A 26525-nucleotide genomic window follows, 5' to 3' on the forward strand; every position below is an offset into this window, starting at 1 on the left:
TTTTACCAGGACACCCAAGGGGAAAACTATCAGCAATGGCCACAAACTCCTGGATGACCATTTCAGGCTCAACATCAGGAAAAACTCCTTCACAGTCAGGGTGAATAAGCTCCCTCCAGAGGTGATGCAATCACCTACCCTAGAAATCTTCAAGAGGAGACTAGACAGTCACCTTGCTGGAGTCACCTGACCCTAGTTCTCTTCCCTGCTTGGTGCAGGGGCTGGACCCGATAATCTTCCAAGGTCTCTTCTGGCCTTACAGTCTATGAATCTATGAACTAAAGGACAAGGAGTTGATCCTAACATTCCAGCTACGGTGAAAGGTTATAGTTTTATACTCTAGCCCCTTCTTCATGCTGCAACTATTTTACTTTGCATATCTAAGTGTCTGACAGGAAGTATTTAGGAAGTACTTAGACATCTAAAATGGCCTTAACTTGTGCCAACAAAGTTATGAGTGCAAAAAAGGAGACCTGGTTATTGATTTCTCTAATCCCTGATTCTGCACCATAAAATCAATAATTTTGTTTCATTGATTTCAGTAAGCATGCAGTCAAGTCTTGCATGTGTTCAGTTATTGACTTCATATTCCAATGATAAAATTCTTAATACAGAGTGTCACTTAAGTGAAAATGTTCCTAATTATGCCTAATCTATAGTAAATGTTATGTTGGTATCTCTGTTTTTATGTGCAACAACTTATTTTAAATTACCTGAACCAGTATTCTTAAAATCTCAGTAAAATTTGAGATCTCTGCAAAGAGTTGGTCATTTTGTTCAGAAGAATGCTCTAGTCAGGAGTTTTTTAGCTAAAAATTCAGATGCTACAATCTATCTGGAAAAATATTTCTTCATTGTACAGCTAGGATTTAAACCAAAACCAAAGAAATGTTCTGGATTAACATAAAAATCATTTAGGAAAATGAAAGTTTGCTTTTACTTGTCGTCTCCACTAACTTCTCCATTTTTTGCATAGTTGGCTGTGTATTTTCAGAGATTTGTTTATATATTGGGTGTGGGACACCACCGTCTTTTTCTCAGTTAAACCCATGTCTGTTTCTCTGAGTAACCCTTGACCCATTTTTTGGACTGTAAAATCAAGTGAAATTTTCTGCCAAGATTTAGATCATTATTTTTGTGTGGCTCTATTTCTTTTCATCCAGTCTAATAATTTATACATCTGACTTGTTATCCGCCCACACAAAATATTCCCACGCACAGCTTTGATATCATAGATGTAGGCACTGTCTAAGATGGAGATTCCCAGTCTTAACATAGCCTTGTTTCCCCAAGCAACCTTACATTTGGTTTCTCTTTAATATTCCTTTGCGTCAATTTTTCTCATTGTAAGACCCCCATTTATTTTTTCCCTAGGATGGTACAGTATTTGATGGCAGGCCAATAGAGTCACTATCGCTGATAGACGCAGTGATGCCTGACGTTGTTCAGACCCGGCAACAGGCATTCAGAGAGAAACTAGCTCAACAACAAGCCAGTGCAGCAGCAGCAGCAGCAGCAACGACAGCAACAGCAGGAACAACGACAACTGCTATTTCCCAGCAGAACACACCAAAGAACGGAGAAGCCACTGTGAATGGAGAGGAGAATGGGGCACATGCAATAAGTAAGCTAAAGCGGTTTGAAACAGCACTATATTCACCCTACTCGAGACCACTGCAGAGCAGTTGGTCCAGAAAGTGTGGGCCTAGTCAGGAAAGTTACTGTACAGGAGTCACCTATTTGTGCTATGTGCTCCACTGCCAATGTTCCATATTTTCCTGATTCCCTTTGCCAATCTCAGCAAACTTTTCAGACCTGTAAGTTCATTCAGGCATCATAAAAATATGCCCCCTGCTTTCAGTAGCCTGCTCAAACTTTGTCTAACTTTCTAGCTTGTCAGGTATGTTAAGATTATTCAGTTTGCATATAACATGGAACAGATTGACACCCCCTTGGCTGGAATTTCCCAGTTTATCTAGGGACAGGACCAACAGACTCTATAAGCTGCTAGACAAAACAACAACAATGCCTAGCTCCCATCTAATGTAGGCCCGGGGCCTTTAGCAGCACATCAGCAGTGGGGATGTTTGCCTTCACCCAAGCAGGGCCAAGCAGGTGGCAGTTGTGCCACCACCATTTTTCCCTGCTCTCTGGCTTCTGTACAGAAAGACTCCAGACTCCAGCGGGTTGGGAGCTTCACCAGAGCTGGGCAAGTGGAAGTTGTGTCTACACAGCCATTGCTTCTCCCTTGCCCTTTTGCTTCTCTTACCTCCCTCCTACATATACACACAGCCTCTCAGCTGTGGAATTTGGTGCAGCTGCCAGCTGCTCAGCCCCAGATAGATTGCATACAGGCAAAGTCCTCTAGCAACTTGGTCTAGGTCAAGTGGCTCTGCAGGCTGCATTTGTCCTGTGGACCATGGCTAGGGACAGACGGTACACATAAACTGGCTTAAGTGATCAGAAAGTGGTTTAAACCTGTAACAGAACAGATGTTCAGTGCACATAAAACATTTTGAAAATGGCTGAAACTGGTTTGAGATAAAGTTGAGTATCAGACTTAATTGATTTGGGTCAAACTGGTTTATGCAATATCTGTCCCAGACACCTTGCTGATTTAAGTTAAATTAAACTCCCTGAGCACCCTAGCATGCTCTCTGGGATGGGCAGGGATTTCTGCTCCACAGCAGAGCTGGCCCCTCCCCTCTGCTCCTTGGCTGCAGCTCTGGCAGAGACTGCAGGCAGAGCATCATCTGCCCGGCTTCCTCCTGCTTTCTCCCTACTTTTCTCCTCCCCTCTCCACTTTCTGCTAAGCAGGGATCCCCATCCCCTCTGGCTTACACAGGCACCTCATCATTAGCTAGTGGACCACATGCTGGCTATGGTACATGCTGTCGCAGACAGTAGTGGCAGCTTAGGGCTTTTGGAGCTAATAAACAGCTCAGCTGGTAATGTCCCTCCATTCTTCCTTTGTTTAAAAAGAGTTTGAACTAATGAGAGAGACTGTTTGTTTTTTGATGTGGTGATAAATGCTCTGTTATCAAGGAGTGGGGGGGAACCTCTCCCTAATCCTGCTGGGGCCTAGCTATGCCCCCCTCAGATCAGCCCTGTAAAAGGGGAGGGAGGGCTGCTCTAGCACCCCCAAGCTTCTATCCTGAGCCACTGCAGGCATGTGCCTGCATTTCTGGGATGTCTGTACAATTACAAAGTGATTCAGCCTTCTCAGGTTAGACTAACCTGCAAAGATTGAATCAATTCAGGCTCAGGCTTTTTGAATGCCTGTCCCTAGCCCATGTGTTGCCAACCCCTAAGCTAAGGGATTTAGCAGCTCCTATTGAAGCTAATAGAAATAGTTGTGACTGAAGTTTTTTGTCAGTTTTGAGCATCTTGAGTCTTATCTTTCATATGCAGTTGTGGCCTGAAGACCAGTTAGAACTGGCTGGAAATTTTTCATCAGAACAGTATTAGTTTAGAATAGGAGGCAGGGGGCACCTTTTTGGCATATGTGCCACAAACTAGCCCTTCACCTTCCCCAAGAGCCACTCCAGTCCCCAACCTCTGCCTAATCTGCTGCTGTCCTTTCTGCTCCTTATTCTGTGCTCCCTGCGCAATCTCCTGCTTTTTCTGCTTTTCGCCCTGTGGTGCCACCCTATCTCCTGCTCTTCTTTCTGTTTCCTGTACTATCTGCTGCTGCACTCTATCACATCTCTGATCTGCCATGTGTAGGGACCTTCTTAAATTGCACTTCTGCAATTTTTGCGGAAACTGCAAAACCAGCAGTTTCTGCAAAAAATGGTGTTTGTTGCAGTTTCCCACGGAATCACCACCACATTCACACACAACACCCCCCACCCCCAAAATAAAATGCTGGATCCTCAGTGGGAACAAGTGGTCCTCCTGGCCGCTGCTGACTGGCCTCACAGCCTGCTGGGATTAGGGGGGGTGAAGATGCCAGCTGGCAGAGTGGCATGACCTCCCTCATCCTCCTCACCCACTGAGATCTCTCCACCAGTCAGTGCTGAGGGGCAGAGCTGCATGAAGGGGAGCACTCTTCGCCAATAAGCAGTGAGGGGCAGGGCCTCTCGGCCATCAGTTGTAAGGGGCAGGCCACCACAAAATGCCCATGAAAGTGGCTCTGAACACCATGAGCGGGTTGTGAAAAGCCTTTCCTCTCACCCCAGTTCAGATAGGTCCCTATCCATGTGTCACATTCAGAGGTTGCCTGTACCACTTGTGGTACTCATGCTGCAGGTTGGCTACCCATGCTTTAAACATGTCATTTTGACAAAATGAACATTTTTCTTATAATTGAAATGGTTTCAATGAAATTGCATTATGAAGACAATTGGTAAAAAGCTTTGAAAGCATTGAGTTGTCCTGTTCTTCCATTTTCAGAATTAGAATTCTTTTTGTAGTTTCAAATCCACCCTATATTTCAAATTTTATTATATGTAAGAAATATTAAAAAGGTCAATATTGAAATGAAATACTGTGAATTTCTCAAAATGAAACAATTTGACTGAATTGAAACATTTTTCAGGAATTTTGTTGGCAAAACATATTAGTATTGTCAGGTTTTGCTCTAAATTAAAGAAAAAAAAGATTGAAAGCTAAATATTTTTAAAGGATGAAAAAAATGTTTTCCCACCAGTTTTACTAAAAGCTCCCCCTTGGTCTGAGAAAAGAATAATAGAAATAAATACTGTCCCTACAGGGCAGCTACATTGTGCCCATTTCTGACTTTTGAACAGCATAAATCGAGGGGTATTTGCTAACAATTACAAATCTTTGCTAACAACAGATCTTGAGACAAGGACTTTCTGGGGTGATATCTTTTTTGGACCAACTGCATGGTTGGTATAAAGTTAGACAAGCTTTTGAATGGAAGATAATCTTCATCATTCTTCATCTCTTGCATAATTCCCGGGCCATCAAAACTGCAACGTCACTCCAACATTACCATACCTTGTTGGGGCATTCTGGAGGTGGGAAACTGTATAGCCATCATCAGTCTGACTTTCTTTTTTGTAATGGTGCAAGTATCTGGTGTTGTGCCCTACAGCAAAACAGCTCTGGAAGTTGTGTTAATCGTTGGGGCCTGGGTATTGCAGGGCAGAAATTTAGATCAGCTTCCCCCCAGGCAGACTAGTTAACAAAACAGAAACAGTGGGAGAACAGAAGGTCCCTGAGGTATAGCTGGCCAGCTGGCATGTATTTAGCAGCACTGCTGTGCCATGTACTCCTCCTGGGAAAAGGTATGAGGCCTGGAATTAAGAAACAGCAGAAAACTGGGAAAAGCTGCAGAAGAACCATGGGGCTCTGTGAAACAAGTTGTTTGTATCACTTTCAAAGAACTGGAGCCTCTCCATCGCTGAGCTGTTCACATCATGCCAGCTTAGAGAAACAAAAGGTCTGGAAGTTTAAAAATATAGGTGGAAGTATGCACAGACCTCTCAGATCTCCACAGTATGTTTCAATGGTGAAAAATAAGAGACTTGTACTCAGGAATCATGAGCCTTAGCTTCTGGCTTAATAGCTATCAGCTCCCACTACAAATAAGGGTTCTATAATGAATCTGTCTTGTGAATTTGCTTAATTTGCTTATTGCCTGAAGCTAAATGACTATGCTATTGTTGTGTTTGTATCTGCAGTGATACAGTAGAAAATATATGTAGTAAAATAACTGGAGGTCTAGAAACAGCATTTTTGTTGGTTAAGTTGGCTGAGCTGTATGACTGGCCGGATCTGTCTCCCCTTATCTGAGTGCCCAGGGCCTGGCCAGTAAGAGTGGACAAACAACCTGGCTGAGGAGGGCTGGACTGAGTTATGGGTATGAGCAGCCTTGCTGGCTGAAGGGACAGAGTGGAATTGAAGGAGGGTGAGAAGCTTCCAGTAGCCTGCTTTCCACTAAAATCAGGCCCACACAGTGTTGTAGATAGAAAAGCTACCTCCTCAGACTAACACCTAACCCTAACCCTGAAGTCACTATCTCAATCTTGCATCTAGTTACCAAATGTTGATTTTAGTGGAAACCAGACTTTTCACATTCTCTTATCTTCACCAAAGTCAATAGAAATCTAGGATATTCCCTGAAACTTTGGAATCACTTGGATGTGATTTTCAAAATGTGTTATGTTGCATATCAATAAGGAGGGAAGACAAAAGGAGAAAGAACATGTGTTGACTACAGGTTCTTATTTTACTTGAGCAGTATGATGTGATGTAGAAGATAAACAGCCACAGGTTCCTAATCTACCTCTAAGGTACATCCAGATGAGTATGGCTGTGTGGTGTGTGGCACCACAGATGTGTCTTCACATTCTTCATGCTGCAAGGGAGCAGTACTGGAGGGGAGGGGTTGACCCCTTAATATCCAGGGGCCAAAACACTTGTGCAAAAAAAAAAAAGCAGAGTGGTGTATGTAGGGGCAGCTCATGCCTCTCAAAACCAGAGCCTGGCAGGCCAGAGCCACACTCCGGATGCTAGCCAGGCTCCAAGTAGCAGCAGCACTGCTGCTGAAGCCCCAGGAAGCCCCCAGGACCCCAGGTAAGGCTGCTGGGGCCAGCCCAGTGTTGGTCCCAGCCTCCTCTCCCCAACCCAGGGTAACCTGCAGCATGCCAGAAGGTGCGTGGCACAGGCATTCCCTGGGGACAACTAGCAGCGGCACAAGGTGTGCCGCTGCCAGTTGCCCTCAGGGAACCAAACATCCACACTTACGTGGATGCAGCCTAAGGGTCTAAACCAGTGATTCTCAACCAGGGTGCCAGGCACCATTGAGTGCTGTGCTTTTAATGGTTCTGTACAATATTAGCACTGTTAGGTGTGCAAACATCTGTACATGATTCACAAGATAAACCCAGAGATTTCAAATAGGAACACATAGTGTCACAAACATTCTGGCCTGTTGTGGTCTTCCTGAGTTCCTTGTTACATATTTGCGAACTAATAGAAAACTGCTTTGTTCCTTTTCCATAGGAAATGAGTGAAAGATAAGAGCTGGCATTTTGTGAGGGATGCCTTGAGTCAAACAAGGTTGAAAACCACTGGTATAGACAGACATTAACATTTGCATTAATAGCAAATGAGAATACTATAACTGTTACATCTCCACGCCTTTGTAGTGAACCAAGTGTTTCAAAACCATTGCAGCTTTAACCTGGGAGAGGGAGTTAGCTATCTGAAGTCAGGCAAAAGGCAGGGACCGAGTATCTTAGAGACTAAACTCATTCATAAAGTCATAAGTTTTTGTAGGTGGCAGCCTGTTTGGTCAGGGTTAAAGTTACAATGATTTAGCTAATTTGCAAGAACATGTAAATGTAACATTTGCATTGTAACAGCTGATGTGTGGTCCTATGGCAGCTCCCTCTCTCCTTTCAAAGTGGTTAAAAGGTACATTTTCCCATACACTAGGATAGCTAAAGGGCACTTTATTGACTGCTAGAGGTGTTCTTGAGAGCAAGGTTCAAGAAGCCTGTCCCACCAAAAATAGTATTCAAAGAAATACATTTATATATGTTATGTAAATTGTAATAAAAAATGCGAATAACATATAAATAAGAAGACAGTACAAGAAAGGAATATTAAGCCACTGACTGAAAATAATGAAATACTTGTTAACCTAAAGGAGTAACAGAATCATTAGTCACTGAAATAATAAGAATGTAATCTTAAAATTACTGAGTTTCAAAGATCTCTAACAGGTGGCCAGCCATTAGAAAAAATAACTTCTTACTTAGGTTTTAAACACTAGGTTTCAAAACTTAGTTCACCTGTACATGAACAATTCAGAACGGACTAGAGTTCAAGGTTGAAGAACAGAAAATCCAAAGTAGACCTGGGTGTTATGCTCAATTACCTTGCTAGAATTAAAAAGCTTGCCAAACAAATATATCTTAAATAAGGCTAGTGAAGATATATATGGAAGTGCCTAATATGATTGGGATGAACTATGTACAATCCCAAATTCTGAATTGCTCCAAAAGAAAACTGTAGACACTATCAGTACAGTGATCTGTACCTCCCTTAGTGTTGTAAGTACAGCTGTGTCCAGCTGAACAAGTTGCTAGTCCTGGAAATTAAGGATTTTCACCTGATTTGTATATTTTAAATGCATATGGATTTGTGTTTAGAATATATTTACCATATGAGTAATGTATAATCTCTTTTTCTAGAAATTTTACCCTGTCCTGATTTTTGTGTTCTTCAACTTGTGCTGAGTTTTATCATATAACTGAGCAGTCTTGTGTGTTAAATGCTGTGAATCTTAATTTCTGAGCAAATCCTTCTACATTGGAAACCATGGGGTTAGCCACATGATTGGCAGTGTCCTGATTGGCAGTGTCCTGTCTTTACACTTTCCCTCCATCCACCTTGTTCCAGACAATCCTGAGCCAAAGAGACCACTAAAAGTTCCTATTCCTTCTAGTGTCTGTCCTAATCTTAGAGGTTTGTAACCTTTGAGGATGACCTGTAGAAAGGTTGGCCCCATTTTAAATTCTTAGCTGGTAAGAGAGTATCCTGCCTATTAAAAGATGAGAATAAAGTGGAGCCAGTTCTGCTATATTTACAAGGAGGCAATTCCTTCATGTTGCACGGAAATAGATTAAATAATACTAGAATGTGCGCAGTAGTGTATCTTGATCTGTAAAATTAGAAAGTATGTATTTTCATTAAGGATCCCAAGATGTCTTGTCAAAGGCCTTCTAGAGGGGTTAGACATTTTTACTAAACCCGTCACACATTCAATGACTTTCACATCTGCAAAAAAAAAAATTTAACTTGTAGTGAGAACTCTGAACCAGAGCTGAGTTTCAGAGCCTGCATTTCCTGTATCTGCCTTCCTCTGATCAGAAAGAGAGCTACTGCATTTCTGAACAATTTCTCTGGAGGAGGGCATAACATTTCCAGAACCACATCCTTTCAACCAAGTAGTTACAGCAATATCATCAGAACAAGCTTCAGACATCAGAGTAAGTTCAGGGGTGAACAGGACTGTGGGCTCAGAGCAGTCATCTGAGTAGAGGATTGCACTGCCAGTGGTGGCACATTTCCAGAGGGACTTCAGTAACCCTGGTAACAGTCTCAGCATTGGAAACCAGAGAACCAACAGTACTGTCACCTTATCTGTCTCCCCTAGAGGCTCAACAGCCAACGGTAAGTCTTGTAATCATCCCTTACACTTTGTCCAGGTGCAGTTAATCCTAGGTGAATCACCCTGTTGTGACTTTTTTCCAAGCTCTTCTTGAAGGATTTGCTGCCTAGAAATATTTAAGATGGTCACAATATGTCATCATCCATTTCTTCTTTTTCCAGTTAAGAGATTTTTCAGTGGAGGTGGTGAATAAGTCAGGTTTTGCTAGGACCTGTGGTTTGTTTTCTCTCAGTTGGGTGGCTAATGGGACAGCATCTTTGGGGTTCTCTTTGGGTTCCTCCTAAGGTGGAAGTAACTCCTCCTGAGGGAAGCACGTTACCCTTATCTGCACAGGGAAAAGGGAGCATTTACTTCCGTCATAAATGTGCTCCTTCATTCATTGGCAATTCAACAATGCGACTATTCCAACTTAGGGTCACAGGATTCACTTGAGCAAAATATTCAACAAATGGTGTAATTTCCTTTGTTAGTGACTTACTTTACACTTTCTTGCACTTTCTTTACAGCAGCCATTTTGGCAGCCTGACTTTCCTTTCCTCCAGGAGGAGGAAAGTCAGGCTGCCAAAATGGCTGCTGTAAAGAAAGTGCAAGAAAGTGTAAAGTAAGTCACTAACAAAGGACCTTACCCCAGGGACCTTACTTTTCATGTTGCTTCTTTAGCTGTCCGATTTGCTGTTTGTCACAAGCCACCTATTTGGCCCTGCATCCCAACCTTCTTGTTAATGCAATGCACCACAGCAAAAGCAACCCCACACAACTTCCTTTAATTTCTGACTATTTAACTCCTGTTTTGAAGGGCTTTCAATGTAGTACAAAGGGATCCACAAACATCTTTGGAATCCATCAGTCCCAGAGGGACAATTAGTTCACTTTTTTCTCTGTCACATTTTACCTAACATATACTTCAAGTTAAATCATATTAGCCCTAATAGGAACAATACCCCAGAACCTCAGCCCATCATAAGGATATTCTAGCCAGCCTCCTCACACTGCCTGCCATAAATATCCAGGGATAAATAGGATAAATATTCAATAATGATTTATTGTGGCATGCAGAGATTTCATAATCAAAGACAACAACAATACTTACCCCAGAATAGCAAAAAAGAAAGAGAGCGCCCTGTTCCTAAAACAGGAAACGTTTGTGCTTAGGAGTTTCAAAATGGTTTCCCGCTTCAAAAATAGATTTTTTTTTTTAAAAAGCAACAATGAGACAGCAAGAAACTAAGATGCTAGTTCAACAGAAGATTAATATTTATTTATTATGAAGCAATTCCCACTGATTAACAAATTACCCAGAAGGGAAATGTCATACTGAGGACATGCAAATCTTGCTCAAAGGTTCTGTTTTTACTCTAGTATTCAGGAAGAACGTTTAGTAGAAAGTTCTTGGTTTTAAACCTAAAAACAAGGTAAGAAGTGGGTTAGTGGGAAACTGTTTACTGTTAGTTCCTTATTTTCTTTTCCTGCTATTTAATTAGGAATTCAATTTCTAAATTTCATTTAGAAAATTAAAAATCCTGTAACAGGAAAAAGAAGTTACATTTGTACCTGAAGGGGAAAAAAATGGATACTGTTAAAACAAAAATTATAAAAATGTTAGGAACAGAATTATGTAAAAAACAAGAAGTGTTAAAGTGATGGCAACAGACTGTTGGCTCTCTGGGTTGCAATTGAGAGGTGTTCTGGGGAACAAGGAAGGTTGGAGAGGCCTATCCTGCCAAAATGAAGTACTTGAAGAAATAATTGTATGTAAATTTCAATGGTAATTTTCATATTTATATGCAAATAGTATGTGAATGAGAAGACAACATCTGAAAAGCTTTGCAAGCTATTGATTAAAAATAATGTAATGCTCATTAACCAAAAGGAATAACAGATTCATTAGAAACAAAAACAAATTAATCTTTAATTTACTGAATCTCAAAGTATTAAATGTCACTGACAGGTGGCCAGCCTGTCAAGGAAAATAACTTTTTACCTAGGCTTTAAAGATTAAATTTCAAAGAAGCATTAATCCTGGTTCACCTGCCAGTGGGTCATTTAATGAGAACTGGAGTTCAAGCCTGGAAAGTAGAAATTCCAGGGTGGACCTGGGTTTTATGCTTGATTACCTTGCCAGACATAAGAGGCTGGCTAAATAAAGATATCTGAAATAAGGCTAAAGAAGGTAACTGAGCCAGGGTTGCTTGGCTTGCTGAGGGCGGTTTGGATTTGTGTGCTTGGGTGCGTGCTCTGAGCAGCCAAGTAAACTGACTGCTGATTGATTGCTTCCTGGGTCTGACAAAGGGGCCTAGCCAGTCCAGGCCCAGGAGAGGCATGTAAGGAGGCAGTCCAAGCAACCAGGGGAGAAGCAGACAGGACAGTTTGCCAACAGTTCACTAGTCAGTTTGCAGGTCAGTTTCCTGCCCCTCTCTTTGAAGGGAGCCTAAAAGCTAAGTTTCTTTGTTTTATATATTTATGTAGCCCAGGTAACTCTGGTATATACTCCCCTTCTCCAGTTGAAGGGGATTGTTACCTGGTAGGTGCGCTGTGAGGGGGGGAACTGCAGACTGCTCAGTTTCCTTCCATCCCTATAGAACCAGACCAGGACAGTCAGGGGACTTAACTATATACATGTTTGTTTACATTAACTTATCACAAGGAAAAGGAACATGGATATAATCATATGTACAATATATATATATTTATAATATATCTAAACAAGCAACATAAACAATACCCTCTGGGTAAATTACATAAAACCTTGTACCAATGCTCCAGATACAGGTACATCACAGGTAAGTATCTGATCTGAAACGGATAAACCCCAAAATAAACATAGATAGCTAACAGATAAACTGTAGATAAGTATGGGTGAATAAATAAGTCAGAGATAAATACAAGTAAACAACAGGTGAAATAATAGCAACAGGGAGTCCCAGCAGAGCCCTAGGACTATACTTATCTACTAATTTACAAACATGAGAGTTCACAAAACATAAGGCATGCCATCACACCACTTATGGTGCAAGAACCCCAAAGATAAACTTAATCCCAAGGGGAAACCCCAATTCCCTTGGGCTTTTCCCAAGCCCTACAAGGAAGCTGGCAACCTTAGAGGGGCCCTGCCAGTGGGACCCCCACTTTCAGGAGCCCTTCACTAACCAGGGGGGACTCCTCCTTCCCCTGTGGGAATCCTCTTTTCCCTGCAACTCGCAGCTCCTAGGCCTGGAAGGTGGCCCTTGTCCTCTGCACCAGGCTGCTCTCTCGCCTGCAGTGGGCTTCGGGGGGGTCGCTGTCCCCTGGAACACGGCTCCACTATGCAGGGCTTCTGGGGCCTCTGATTTAGCCTGGTCTGCTGGCTCAGTAGCCCGATCACCTTGTGGTTCCCTGGACTCAAACTTTTGCTATGGGTCAGAGCCCTGGGCTGCCTTGTGAAGCACCAGGCTCGGTCCACTCCTAGACCCTCCGTGCAGCGCCTCCTGCACCAAGCTCTGAGCTTCATTTCAGGGGTTGAGGACCTGAGCCACCCAAGCCCTCCAAAGGTCCTACTCTGTGCACCAGACTGTGCACCATGTCTCTGGCTGCACACCAGAGGTTGCAGACACGAGTCACCTCACACAGCTCCCAGGGTCTGGACACTGTGCACCATGCTGCACACTGAGAGCCTAGCTGCTGGAGCTGCCCGCTGTTCCCCGCTGATGGAAGTCTTCAGGAGTGCTTCTGAGCTACTGGTTCACCCTGCTGAGCAGCTTTCCCCAGCTCTTCTAAGCCCCGCTCTTCTCTCTTCTCTGTCGCAGATGTGTTCCCTCATGCTGGGCACGCAGCTCCTTTTATATGCTCCAGGGCTCCACCTCTGAAGTCTTCCAGACCTCAGTGTTGCAGTTCTCAATCAGGTCCGGGGGTGGGAACTCCTGTCCCCCTCCCCTCAGGAAAAGGGCGTGACTTAATTCCTCTTGCTGCCCCCTGATTGGTGGATGGGCTCCACCAATCAAAACAGCAAGATTTCAAGCCTGGGACTCAACCCAAGCTACAAAAGGCAAGCCTGCTACATTTATTTAAGTCTAACTAACGACATAGTTTTATTTTAGCAGCTAAAACTCAGCAGCTAAACCAAGACTTAAGTCCTGTGTCTTAACTAGAGTCGAGAGTGAGGGAGAGTTTGCTTAGAAACTCTCTCTCACATTCTTTTACTGTAAGCTTGCTGAGAGGAAAGAGCTTGCAGGGAAACGGGAAACCTTCAAATCAAGAAACAGCAAAGAGGCCAGCTGCAGAGGAGTTTGCTAGGGAAGTTCTGCTTGGAAAGAGGCATGAAATGAGAGGCAGCAGATTAGGAGACAGAGACATGACTGGAGGATGTCGCAATACCAGAGTCACTGCTACTGCCAGCTCTTCCTCTGCCTGCATGTGTGAGGTGTCTGTCCAGGCAGGACCGCACACCATTGAAGCTTCCACACAGGTCCTGTCTTGGTGCTGTGCAAACTGCAGCTTGCAGGTTCCTTCCAGTGTCAACCAGGTGAGAGAGTGTCTGCAAGGTGAGTGGTGCCTTCTGGTAGTCCCTCAGGAAGAAAGCATGAGAGCCACAAGAGGAGGTAGCAAGGATCTGAGGCATCCTCTGCCATGAATCAGTTCCATGCTGGAGAAAACCTGTAGGACTCTGGAGAAAGGACTGCCAGAAGTGGTGCTAGAAGAAAAAGAGAGCATGGACTGCTATGAAGGTGAAAGCTGGAAGCTTGTATCTTCTGGCAGCAAGAAGAAGTCATCATCCCCACATGCAGTGGTTTGCCTGGAGAACAGATATGGCAACAGAGGAGAAGGATAGCATACTATTAGTGGAAGAGGCCAGGCCAGGAATCCCCAAGATGGGGAGGATCAAGACCACTGCCACAAAGAGGAAGTGATGGGTGGTGGTGGTTGGAGACTCCCTTCTGTGGGGGTTGGAGGGATACATCTACCAGCCTGACCTATTGTCCCAGGAGGTCTGCTGCTTGCCTGGAGCCCAGAACTGAGATGTCACAGAAGGATTACTCAGGGTTGTCTGGCCCTCTGACTATTACCCCATGCTGCTTATCCATGTAGGCACCAGTGATACTGCCAATGGTGACCCTGAGCAAATCAAGAGTGACTACAGGGCTCTGGGTGAAGGGGACGGAAGCACAGATCATGTTCTCCTCAATCCTTATGGTCAAGGAGAAGGGCCCTGGCAGGAGCAGATGCATCCTGTAGATGAATGCATGGCTGTGCAGGTGGTGTCACCAGCAGAGATGTTCCAAGAAGAAGGCTTGCGGAGAAGAGATGAGATCCCCCTGATAAAGAGAAGAAAATGCATCTTCACAGACACGCTTGCTAACCTAGTGAGGAGAGCTTTAAACGAGGTTTGCCAGTGGAAGGAGAACAAATCCCTTTGGTAATGAAGAAGTGAGAGTCTGAAGGAAGCAGAAGCAGGAGGGGGCAACACAGGAGGCCTCCTCATTCTTCCTGCAAAAGAGCTGTATGATCGTTCAGAGCTCCAGTGTAACCTGGAGATAGGCCTGTTGAAAGTCTCTGGGTTTAGGTTACAGGGGAGAGCAACAAAGGTGATGTTGTGGTGGGTGTGTGCTATAGACCACCAGACCAGGTGGATGAAGTATATGAGGCTTTCTTCAGACAAGTAGCAGAAGTTTCCAGATCACAGGCCTTGGTTCTCATGGGAGACTTCAATCACCCTGACATCTGTTGGGAGGGCAATAAAGCAGTGTGATAGCAATCCAAAGTTTTTGGAGAGTATTGGGGATAACTTCCTAGTGCAAGTGTTGGAGAGACCAACTACAGACCATGCTCTTCTTAACCTACTGCTGACAAGCAGGGAAGGATTGGTGAGAGATGTAGAAGTGGATGGAAAGTTGGGCAGCAGTGACCACAAGATGACTGAGTTCAGGATCTTGAGAGAAGGAAGAAAGGAGAGCAACAGAGTATGGACCCTGGACTTCAGAAAAGCAGACTGACTCACTCAGAGAACTGATGGGCAGGATCCCCTGGGAGGCAAGTCTGAGGTGGAAAGGAGTCCAGGAGAGCTGGTTGTATTTTAAAGAAATCTTACAGAGGTCACAGGAACAAACCATCCTGATGTGCAGGAAGAATAGCAAATGTGGCAAGCGACCATTTTGGCTCAGCAGGGAACTCTTCGGTGAACTTAGATACAAAAAGGAAGATTACAAGAAATGAAAGCTTGGACAAACAACTTGGGAGGAGTATAAGAATATTGCTTAGGCATGCAGGAATGAAGTCTGCAAGGCCAAAGCACAGTTGGAGTTGCAGCTAGCAAGAGACATGAAGGGTAGAAAGAAAGGTTCCTACAAGTATGTTAGCAACAAGAGGAAGGTCAGGGAAAGTGTGGGTCCCTTACTGAATGGGGGAGGCAACCTAGTGACAGATGATGAGGAAAAGGCTGAAGTGTTCAATGCCTTTTTCACCTCAGTCTTCACAAGCAAGGTCAGCTCCCAGACTACAACACCAGGCAGCACAGTTTGGGGAGGAGGTGAGCAGCTAACAGTGGTGAAAGAATAGGTTAGGGACTATTTAGAAAAGCTGGATATGTACAAGTCCATGGGGCCAAATGCATTGCACCCAAGGGTGCAATGTGGAAGCTGGCTGATGTGATTGCAGAGCCACTGCCCATTATCTTTGAAAACTCATGGTGATCAGGGGTGGTTCTGGACGACTGGGAAAGGGAAAATATAGTGCCCATCTTTAAGAAAGGGAAGAAGGAGGATTCAGGGAACTACAGACCAGTCAGCCTCACCTCCATCCCTGGAAAAATCATGAAGCAGGTCCTCAAAGAATCCATTTCTAAATACTTGGAGGTGAAGAAGATGATTACAAACAGTCAGCATGGATTCACCTAGGGCAAGTGATGCCTGACCAGCCTGATTGCCTTTTATGGTGAGATAACTAAATCTATGGATGTGGGGGAAGCAGTGGACATAATATACCTTGACTTTAGCAAGCCTTTTGATACTGTCTCCCACAACATTCTTGCAAGGAAGCTGAGGAAGTATGGGTTCAGTGAATGGACTGTAAGGTGGATAGAAAGCTGGCTGGTTTGTGATACTCAACTGGTACTAATCAATGTCTCAATGTCCAGCTGTAAGTCAGCATCAACTGGAATGCCCCAGGGGTGGGTCCTCAGGCCGATTTTGTTCAATATCTTCATTAATGATGTGGAAGATGGGGAAGGAGGGAGGGAGGGAGAATGACACCAAGCTGGAGGGTGTAATAGATAAACTGGAGGATAGGACTTGGATTCAGAGTTTCCTAGACAAATTGGAAGATAGGGCCAAGAGAAATCCCATGAGGTTCAACAAAGACAAGTGCAAAGTCCTGCACTGAGGACAGAAGAATCCCATGTACCGCTACAGCCTAGGGACTGCCTGGCTAAGCAGCAGCTCTGCAGAAAAGGACCTGGGGGTTACAGTGGACAGTAAGATAGATATGAGTGTCCTTGTTGATAAGAAGGCTAACAGCATACTGGGCTGCATTAGTAGGAGCATTGCCAGCAGATTGAGGGAAATAATTATTCCCCTTTATTCTGCACTGGTGAGACCATATCTGGAGTAGTGTGTCCAGTTTTGGGCCCCCCACTATAGAAGCAATGTGGACAAGTTGGAAAGAGTCCAGTGGTGAGCGCTGAAACTGGTTCAGGGACCGGGACACATGAGTTATGAGGAGAGGCTGAGGGAACCTTGTTTTATATAATTTGGAGAAGAGAAAACTGAGGGGGGATTTGATGCAGCCTTTAACTACCTGAAGGGTGATTCAAACGAGGATGGAGCTAAACTGTTTTCATTGGTGGCAGGTGACAGAACAAGGGGCAATGGGGTTAGGTTGCAGCAAGGGACATTCAGGTTGGATATTAGGGAAAACTTTCTCACTAGGAGGGTGGTGAAGCACTTGAATAGATTACCTAGAGAGCTCATGGAATCTCCATCCTTGGAGGTTTTTAATGCCTGTTTTGACAAAGTCCTGGGAAGATCTCATTGGGGATAGTCCTGCTTTGAGCAGAGGGTTGGACTAGATGACCTCTTGTGTTCCCTTCGAACCTTAACTTTCTATTATTCTATATAAGGATGTGCCTAATCTTTAATATGGTTCTGTATTTATTCTAATAGAGCAATTTGATGTACCTTATTTGCCAACTTGGAAATGTGCCTTTTTCAACCCTGGATAAAAACAGATTTAACTGTCATCAAACCACTCTAAACTATCTCTTTTGCTTACATTTTGAATATTCATTTATGACATTTTCCTTGCCCATTGCCACTTACTTTGCTGTTGCATCTTGTATCTTTGTTTCTCAGTCTAACTTGACTTCATGCTAATTATAAACAGGGATCCTGGTTTTTTCTGATAAAAAAAAATCCCCCAATTTTTGGGTTAGAAAAAGTAACCCAAAATCCACATGAAACACTGCTATAATATATAGTGTTATTTCATGTGGACTTTGGGTTACTTTTTCTAACTCATAAATTGGGGATTTTTTGTTTTAATCAGAGAACATCAGGATGCCTGTTCATTACAATCCTATTCCATTCTGCACAGATGCCACAAAAGTGCCAAGACATCCAGATTCATTATACATCTGGACTGGAAAGATTCCTGGTTGAGTGGACTTGGGCTATTGTGCATGTTCAAAAGTAGCCAGAATGACTACCTGGATGTTTAGGTCTATTACAGTCTAGTGCCCCCTGGTAAACCTTATAGGCATGTTTACACATGCTTGGGGGGCGGCATGGGTTCACTTTAGAGTGGCAGGAGCCACTCTAATTAAAGTGGCATAGCATTTCATATATCAGTGTCCCTGGTCTTCAAATGGCAGCAGAGGCACTTTAAAAGGTTGCTGAATGAGCTTTAGTTAAAGCAGCCCTGCCATCATTTTGTAGTGCAAGGATGCTAATACATGAGATGCAGAGGCTGGCTTGAGCACACTAATTAGCTATACTTACAGTGTGTTGGAGCAGCTTCCCAACATATCTACAGGCACTCTATAAGTCCATGATTTCTTAAATGCTCTTTTACCAAATGGCTATTTCATGAAGAACTGTCCAGCTGTGGCATGGCCAGGGGCCACATGTCATGCGAAGTTTGCTACATGGCTATGTCAATATCATATGCCTCTCTGCTGTGCAGACTGCACATGACACCACAGGCCGTCCCCAGGGCTCTCTCCCACTGCACAACAGTGGGGAAAGTGACTACCAGGGCCAATGGGTCATGTGTTAATGGCTCACGAGCTGTGTACGGCCTGTGGGCCACCAGTTGGACAGCTCTATTGAAGTCAGAGCTGCTGTCAGTTGGGTACACTGCTGCAGCTGGAGCCTAATGTGATGGAAGGTTCAGATAGACATCTCCCCTGTGAGCAGGATGGATTCCAACTTAATGTAAGGGATGAGCAGTGGGAGAGCTGTTTGTCATCTTAGTCAAAATAGGAGTGCTTTCATAAGGTATGACAGACATTTTCTTTATAAGCAGGAATCTGGGTGTTCTGTTTCCCATGAGAAAACAGAAAAAAAACACGGATTTTCCCTTTTAATAGAGAAAAGTGCATATTTTTCATTTTAATGGAGAAACATGCAAATTTTCCACTTTTGTGAAGAGCGCTCTGCAGGCTGGCAGAGTTGCAGCCTGCAAGGGGTTGTGTGGAGCAGAAGAAGGGCAGTCAGGTAGGGTGCACCATGTGCGTGTGCACGCTGGCACTGGCTGGGCAGCCTGGAGAGCTGCTCCCTACAGGTATGTCAGGGGCAGGGGGAGAATTGAGGCCCCCAAAAGAAGGGCGGGAGTGAGCTGGGCAGGGATGGGGCTGGGGCTGCCACCCAGCTGGGGTGGTACATGGGGCTTGGGGCCCAGGGCCAGAATGCATGGTTGCAAAGGCCGAGCAGGGAGCGGGATGGAACAATGGGCAGCTAGCTCATCCAGGAGTTGAGGGAGGCGAAGGCTGGCTTCTTGCCGCTGTGTACACTCCCAGGGGGGGCATGTGCCCCCCAGATTGTGTGCAGGGTAGGGGCAGGTTGCCTGCTATGGGCTTGGGCTCCCTGCTCTGCTGCCCTCCCCCCAGGGCCTCTACAGCCCAGCAGGTGGGACCCAGAACAGCAGGGGCCAGGCAGGGAAGCTCCTTGCTTCTGCAAGCCCTGCACCTCCCTGGTGAGGCATCGCCTACCTGCTCAGCAGCAGCAGGGGTGGCAGGGCAGAGTTGTGCCCTCACTGCTGCTGGGAGGGTATCAGGTGCCTTGCCACAGACCTCCCTCCCAGTAGTGTCAAGAAGCTTCCACACCTGATTCTGCTCTGCCCTGCCACACCGGGTCCTGTCTGCTGGGCTGCAGAGGCCTGAGGGGGAAAGCAGCAGGTCAGGGAGGCCAAGCCCTCAGCGGCCAATCTGCACCTGACCCTCACGGATGGGCTCTGCTCGGGCCATGCCACCCATGGAAGAGGGGAGGACAGGCTTTGTACTCTGTTCTGCCACATCAGCTGCCACCTCCCATGGGCAGCAGCCAGGGATTGGCCACTGCTGCAGGGGGCGGCAGATCTTTGTCCCTGGCCCCATAGTCCTGGCAGCTGGGGGCCCCCTCTAGCAGGGCTGGGGTTGGGGGGGTACAGCTGGGGGTGGGGAATGAGGAGCACCAATAGGGCTAGGAGTCTGTGGCTTGTGAGTGAGGGGTCTGGACCTGTGTCCTTGTGAGTGAAGGGAACAGAGGAAGCTCTGATTTTCCATGTTTAAAAAACCCAAATCAAATGCTTGTGTATTTAGCAATTTATAGGTATTTAGAATTTATTTTAATATAGTTATTGAGGCACTTATAGGCTTCCAAATTGCTTTAAAATTGTAAAAATATCAATAAAACATTGTGTTCAGTTGATATGTATATATGTAGTGGCATTTCATTTTAATCATGGATTTTGGGAATTTCTATCAGAGAATTTGTGATTTTTAAACAGAGAAAACCAGGATCCCTGCTTATAAGTGATTGCTAACAGGTGGAACAGGATTTAGGCCTCTTAACAGAGCCAAATCAAAGAAACAATGGCATCCAGGATTTTAGTCTCATAGATTTGCCACATTTTTGGACAAACAGCCATGGAAACTATCTCCTCTCAGAACAGAGCATACTAAAGAGACCACAGTCAAAGATCCTAGGATCTTCTTGACTGAGAGTTCCACTTTAAAAATTATCCCACAATTAGGAGGGGCTTTTTGGCCTGGGTATTACCTCTGCCACTAAAGAAAATAAATGAGATTATGCCTTGCGGGGAATTCTCCTCTACTTGGAAAAATCTCTGGAACTCTTTGTCAGCCTTGCCACTAAAGTTAATGAAGTTGGTAGGAAAGTGTGCTGCTAATGAAGTCAGAAAAAGACTGAGGACTTCAGAGCTCATTTACGTGACATAGTCTCAATCTGTTTCCCTTGCATCTTCTGGAACCTTTGCCAGGCACCCATTATAGGCAGAAATAAGACTTCATTTCTCAGTTATTTCTTTGATTGTGATACTAAAGTATTGACAAACAAATGGCAGCATGTTAAAGGGTTGGGAACTTACTACATGACAGCTGATCCATGATAACTGTCTGTGTGTCCAATATAAGGAAAAGACAAAGCACAGTAGTTTTCCCTGTTTTATTAAGAGTTACACTGCCACGTATTTGTTTTCCCTTACTACATGGAAAGAGGGGGCACATGAACAGTTACTGCAAAACAGCTGGTGCACAGCTATTCTTCTTAAGTCATTACATCTTGTTCATTTATTCATACCCCAAATTGAGATTCTAATTAAAGAATGCAGCTCAATTCTGCTTCTGTTTCTTAGGTAAAGTGCTTTTATTTAAAAGCATCTTAAAAAAAATTATCACCTGAACATGAGATACAACGTTTTGGATTATTTTACAGTTGAAAGATTTTTTTATAGTGCCATTTGTTTCATTATATAGGAAGGGCTGGGTTGAATTTAAGCAAGATAATTCTTTGAAGAAATAATAATCCAACTCAATTATTTCATTATAACTACAGCCATAAAGATCAGCTTCAATTAATAGCCTGCTAAAGACTTTAAGCCAAAAATCACATTTACTCAGGAAGAAATAGAGTTTAGTAATGATCACTCAAGGAAAAAAAAAAGGAAAAGAAAAAAACAGCATGTAACATCCCAGTACTGTAAGTCATTGTCAAACAATGATCATTATTATGATCATAAAAGGTATCTAGACTGAAACTGTTTATCATTTCTTGTGATTTTAGTTTTTAATAAATTTGGAAACATTTATTTGAATACTTCAAGAGTGCAATGTAGCTTTGATAAAGTCTCTAATTATATTCTAAAAATAGTGAATGTTACCAACATTTTAGCTGTAGTCTTACCCTGTAATGCATACAGACTTCAGCATCCATAGAGTCCCTTCTTTGTTCAGAAATCTACTCTCAGTTCTCCAGTGCACAACAGTACCTTAATCATCAGCACAGGACTTTTTGATTCAAGGGAAGTTTTAAGCACAATATCAAACTTAAGTCTTTGGAAATCAGAACCCCTGGACCCTGTTCCTGACTCTTTGAACTCCTTACTTTGCCCCTGAATCATCAAAATGCCAAATGTGATTAACTTTAAGCACCTGAGTGACCTTGTCCCTATTTCATAGATTTCGTAGATTTCTTAGACATTAGGGCTGGAAGGGATCTCTTAAGATCATTAAATCCAGCCCCCTGCCCAGGGGGCAGGAAGTCTGCTGGGGTCAAAGGATCCCAGCAAGATAAGCGTCCAAATGTTTCTTGAAAGTGTCTAGAGTAGATGCTTGCACCACCTCTGGGGGGAGTCTATTCCAGACCTTGGGGGCTTGGACGGTAAAGAAGTTTTTCTGTATGTCCAGCCTAAAATGAGTTTGCGACCATTGGATCTTGTCATCCCCTGGAGTGCTCTGGTGAACAGGTGTTCCCCCAGATCCTGATGCACACCCCTTATGTACTTGTAGGCTGCCACCATGGCTTGTAGGCTTTACCATTTAGTAAAGCAGTCAATGAACACTGAGGTTTATTTGACTGCTCAGACCCTTAAAGTAAAGGATGGACATAAATGCCTTGCTGGCTCAGGGCTTTCTATCTCAATTAACTTACCTGTGAAATAGATGTAATAACATGGAATTCCTCAGCTTTGTTAGATTTGCTAGCTTCTGCAAATCCTGCTTAAAGTTTTTAAAGTTCTTTGAGTTTCTTGTATAAGATCTTCTAAAGAGGGTAAGTATTTTTGGCCACTTTATTTTAGGTTACCTAACACATTTTGGCCTTAAAAATTTTTCATCCCTCTTCTGAAGATACTAACATCTCCTTGGTACATAGCAGGACTTTGCAGTTTGGCAGGGCTAACCCCAATAGCCAGCACAGTGTTTGTTACTTTCCTTGCAATGAGAGGTGTTCATTTATACCTGGAATCATGTCAGTGCCCTACTAGTAGCCAGACTTTCAGATTTCCTTTCTCCCTTCTTTCCCTCCTTCCCTCCCTCCTATTGCTATTATTGTTGCAGATCAAACCTTCCAGGCACAACTAGTATGGAGCAGTATGAACTGTCTCATTAATAGGGATCCTGGTTTTCTCTGATTAAAAATTGCAACTCCTCTGACTAAAAACCCAAAATCTGTGATAAAAATTAAAGGCCTCCTGCAGCCCCTCCCAGCGCTACTGGTGCCCCACACTTCCCCCCCCACAGTCTCAACAGCCCTCCTGATGCCCCTCACAACAGCCCCCCAGACCCACAGACATGCAGACACAGACACTGACACCCCCCCGCAGATAAGTGTGTGTGGGGAGAAGGGAAGGTGCTGGGGGGTAGATCAAGAAGGGGGGGAGTGTGCTGCTGTGTCCACTCTCAGGAGCAGGGCCAGTGGGTGAGGGCAGGGGTGCCACTCTGTGGGCCACACACATGCTGGGCAGCCTGACAGGAGGTTCGCACACAGAGGCCGCCACCACAACTCTGCCACTGCGCCCTGCGCTACCATCCCATGACCACCTGCACAGTTTTGTGGGCAAGTGGCACAAGGCGCAACAGCAGCAGTGCGGTGACAACCACCATGTGTGGGTCACATATGTGCTGCCCAGCCAGGGGGTGAAACAGGGGGCTTGCATGCAGCAGCATGCCCCGTGACCGGCTGCACAGCTCCACAGTGGTGCGGCGTGGTGGCAGCTGTATGCAGGGTGGCAGGGCTTTTCAGGCAAGTGCTGCCACCACAGAGCCATGCCCTTCACTTCTGGATCCTAGAGGTAAGTGGGGCTTGGGGGCTGTGGGGCAGGGCTGGGGAAGATGGTTGGGGGCTGAGGGAGTAGGGGGTGCTGTCAGCCCAAAGCAGCACATCACAACTGGGAGCAAGGCGAGGGGGTGAGGGCAGGGGTGCCCCTCTGCAGGGGGGTTCTACAAGCAAGTGATGTGGGCCACACTGTGGTGGTGCCCGCCATGTGCAGGCCACACACATGCTGCCCATCCGCCTGCCATAATTGTTTTCACAGTCTTCTCAGTCTTGACTCATTTTTGTGCTTTGAAAAAGTAGCAGTGTATTTTCCCCTACAGTCAGACTTGTAGAGCCAAAAGATTGGTAGAAGAAACAGACCCTCATGAAGGGGGACCTGAGCATCCCAAAAGAGAAGCCAGTCTTGCAGATTGTAGTGAGACTTAAAAATCCTACCACGTTGACCAGACTGATCTTTTACATAGCAATAGGGATGTGTTGTAACCACGGCCATTAATCTTTCTTCCAGGATTTAATAGTTACTGATTTAATTCTACTAGAGACTGTCATTAGATGTAGGCAGACATTGACCCACTAACTAATTTTTGGGTTTCTCTATATAACTGTGCATGTTAGAAATGTCATCTTAAATGAAAACTGAGATTATTTTGTTGACACCGTCCATGTATCTTGAAACCCTATTATGTCTTTCCCTCAGAATGGCCCTGTTCACTGTGGCTAGGGACAGACATTACACCTAAACTGGTTTAAGTGATCATAAACTGATTTAAACCTGTAACAGAACAGATGTTCAGTGCACATAAACCAGTTTGAAAGTGGCTGAAACTGTTTTGAGATAAACCTGGTCAAATGTAGTATCAGACTTAACTGACTTGGGTCAAACCAGTTTATGCAATGTCTGTCCCAGACCCCTTCCTGGTTTAAGTCAAACCAGAGTCCCCCATCAACCCAAATGCTTTGCAACCATGGGTGGGGCTCTGCTCTCTGCTCCACCCCAGCAGGGCTGGCCCCACCCCTCTGCTTCCTGCCCAGAGCTCTGGCAGAAACTGCAGGTACAGTGGCATCTGTCTGGCTTCCTCCTGCTCCCCCCACCCCACTCCCTGCTCAAGCAGGGATTCCCCGCTCCCCTTTGCCTTACACGGACGCCTCTCAGCATTAGTTAGCATACCACATGCTGGCTACGGTCTGGGCTGTGGAAAATGGAACAAAGGCAGACAGGACAGTGTTGACCTAGGGCTTTTTGGAGCTAATCAACAGGTAGCTGGTAATGTCCCTCCATTCCTTCCATGGAAAAAGTTGTTTAAGAAAAGCTTGAACTAAGGAGAGAAGATTTTATTTTGTTTGATGGGCTGATAAATGCTAACAACTCCCTGTTTAACTCCCTGCTGTGTAACTAAACACTCTGTTATCAACAGTGAGGGGGATAACCCCTCCCTAATCAGAGTGTCCTGCCAGGGCCTGGCCATGCCCCCTCTCAGCTTAGCACTATGGATGGGAAGGCAGGGCTGCTCTAGTGCCCACCCCCTGCCTCTAGCCTGAGCCACTGCAGGCATGTACCTGCATTTCTGGGAGGTCTGTGCAGTTACAAACTGATTCAGCCTAGCCAGATTAGACTAACCTGCAAAGATTGAATCAATTCAGGCTTTTTTAATGTTTGTCCCTAGCCTGTATGTATCTGGTCTAGTCTAGACTACAATCCTCTGCCAGCAGAACTTTTGAGTGTATCTATACTCAGAGCTACTCTGAAGTGGCAGAACCCTTCTTTGTGCTGGTGGAGTTGCATTGCTTCTCCTAAATGAAAGACATCTTCTGCAACTAATTGGTAAGCACAGAAAATCCATGTAGATGCTTCTGTGCCTTCTGATAATTTTAGAGGTTTATTGCTGCGAATCAAACTTTCCCTTTCGAAGTTTTACTTTGCATACTGCCCACCTAGTATCTTCAGTGGACCCACCAGAAATGATTTCTGTTTTGACATCAACTTCTGCCATCAGTACCAGATAAGTGTAGACAAAAGGCCACTGAACCTCTCAAGAATTCTCATGATCACATGTTCAGTCTGCTGAGGTTAAAGTCCCATTTTTATCATTCACATTACTTTTTAAAATCCTATTCACATCCTAAATGGAACACATGCAAAATGAATCATCCTCATCATTGTTCTGCTCCATTCCCAACAACCCTCTAGCATGGGTGAATATGTTCTGTGTTAAGAACCAGGAGAATGTGAACTGTTCTTCAATATGTCTTTAATAGTGCTTTGCCCTCCATAACTGTTATTAATTAGCTTGGCCTCATAGTTTTCATAAACTATGGATGAAACCCAGATCTCTTACATGGTAAATTAAGTCTCCGCTACTCACTCATGCAGTCTCCCAGAGAGGATTTGCCAAGCATTAGCTCTTGGCTGAACTTCTTCTAAAGGAGGTTATTCTTCCATAGGTAATGCTGGTGAACTGCTATTTCAGTGCATTATTTAGCTTCTATTAGTATATGCGCATAGCCTTATGCTACTGTTAGCATAATGTAATTTGTCTTGTAGCCCAAGTGGTAAAAGTCTGTGCAGCAACACTGAAGTTTTGGACATTAAATTCCACTGCTGATGCATGATTGGAGGGTTTGCTGTGGTTAAAATGTAATTTTAATTTGCCATTTTTCGTTAAGAAAGAAGTTATATGTAGAGGCTTCATTTAAAAGAGAGTTGTCTGGGTTGCCAAGCATTCAAAAGTTAGGGAATGCTAGATTTGAGCTCACCTCTACTTTAATTAGGTTCAGTTATTGTCAAGTATTATGGTGTAGTCTTCAGTTAAGTGAGAACAGGATTTCTTGTCCATGGGGCTCCAACCTTGCTCAGAGCTCGGGACAGTGGTAAGAGTAACACAACTATTTCATATTTCAGTGTATCCCTTTATTTTTCCTTGTGTGACCCCAGGTTTTACCTACTTGTGCATCATTTATTATCACAAAGCTTTTTTTTTCAGTCATGTGGTAATATATATTGTTTTTAATGAATCGGTAAATGCATTTTTCTTAATAAAGCCAACTTTAAACAGCTCAGTTGAATCAAACAGCAGTATATGTGATGGGAAACTTCAAATTGTTATTGCACTTATTATGGCAAAGGGCTTTATTTTGAG

At 44.3% G+C, this 26525-nt stretch overlaps 1 protein-coding gene across 1 annotated transcript in view; it reads left to right on the plus strand.

Annotated features, from left to right (window-relative positions):
• Positions 1 to 26525, plus strand: part of TBL1X (transducin beta like 1X-linked) — a 372330-nt gene that overhangs the window by 291652 nt on the left and 54153 nt on the right. The window contains exon 6 of the mRNA XM_019524649.1: positions 1375 to 1624. Within this exon, the coding sequence (XP_019380194.1) occupies positions 1375 to 1624 (250 nt within the window). The remainder of the gene's footprint in view (positions 1 to 1374; positions 1625 to 26525) is intronic.

This window comes from Gavialis gangeticus, unplaced genomic scaffold, assembly GCF_001723915.1.
Source record: "Gavialis gangeticus isolate Ggan-Ray unplaced genomic scaffold, GavGan_comp1, whole genome shotgun sequence".
Taxonomy (NCBI): domain Eukaryota; kingdom Metazoa; phylum Chordata; order Crocodylia; family Gavialidae; genus Gavialis; species Gavialis gangeticus.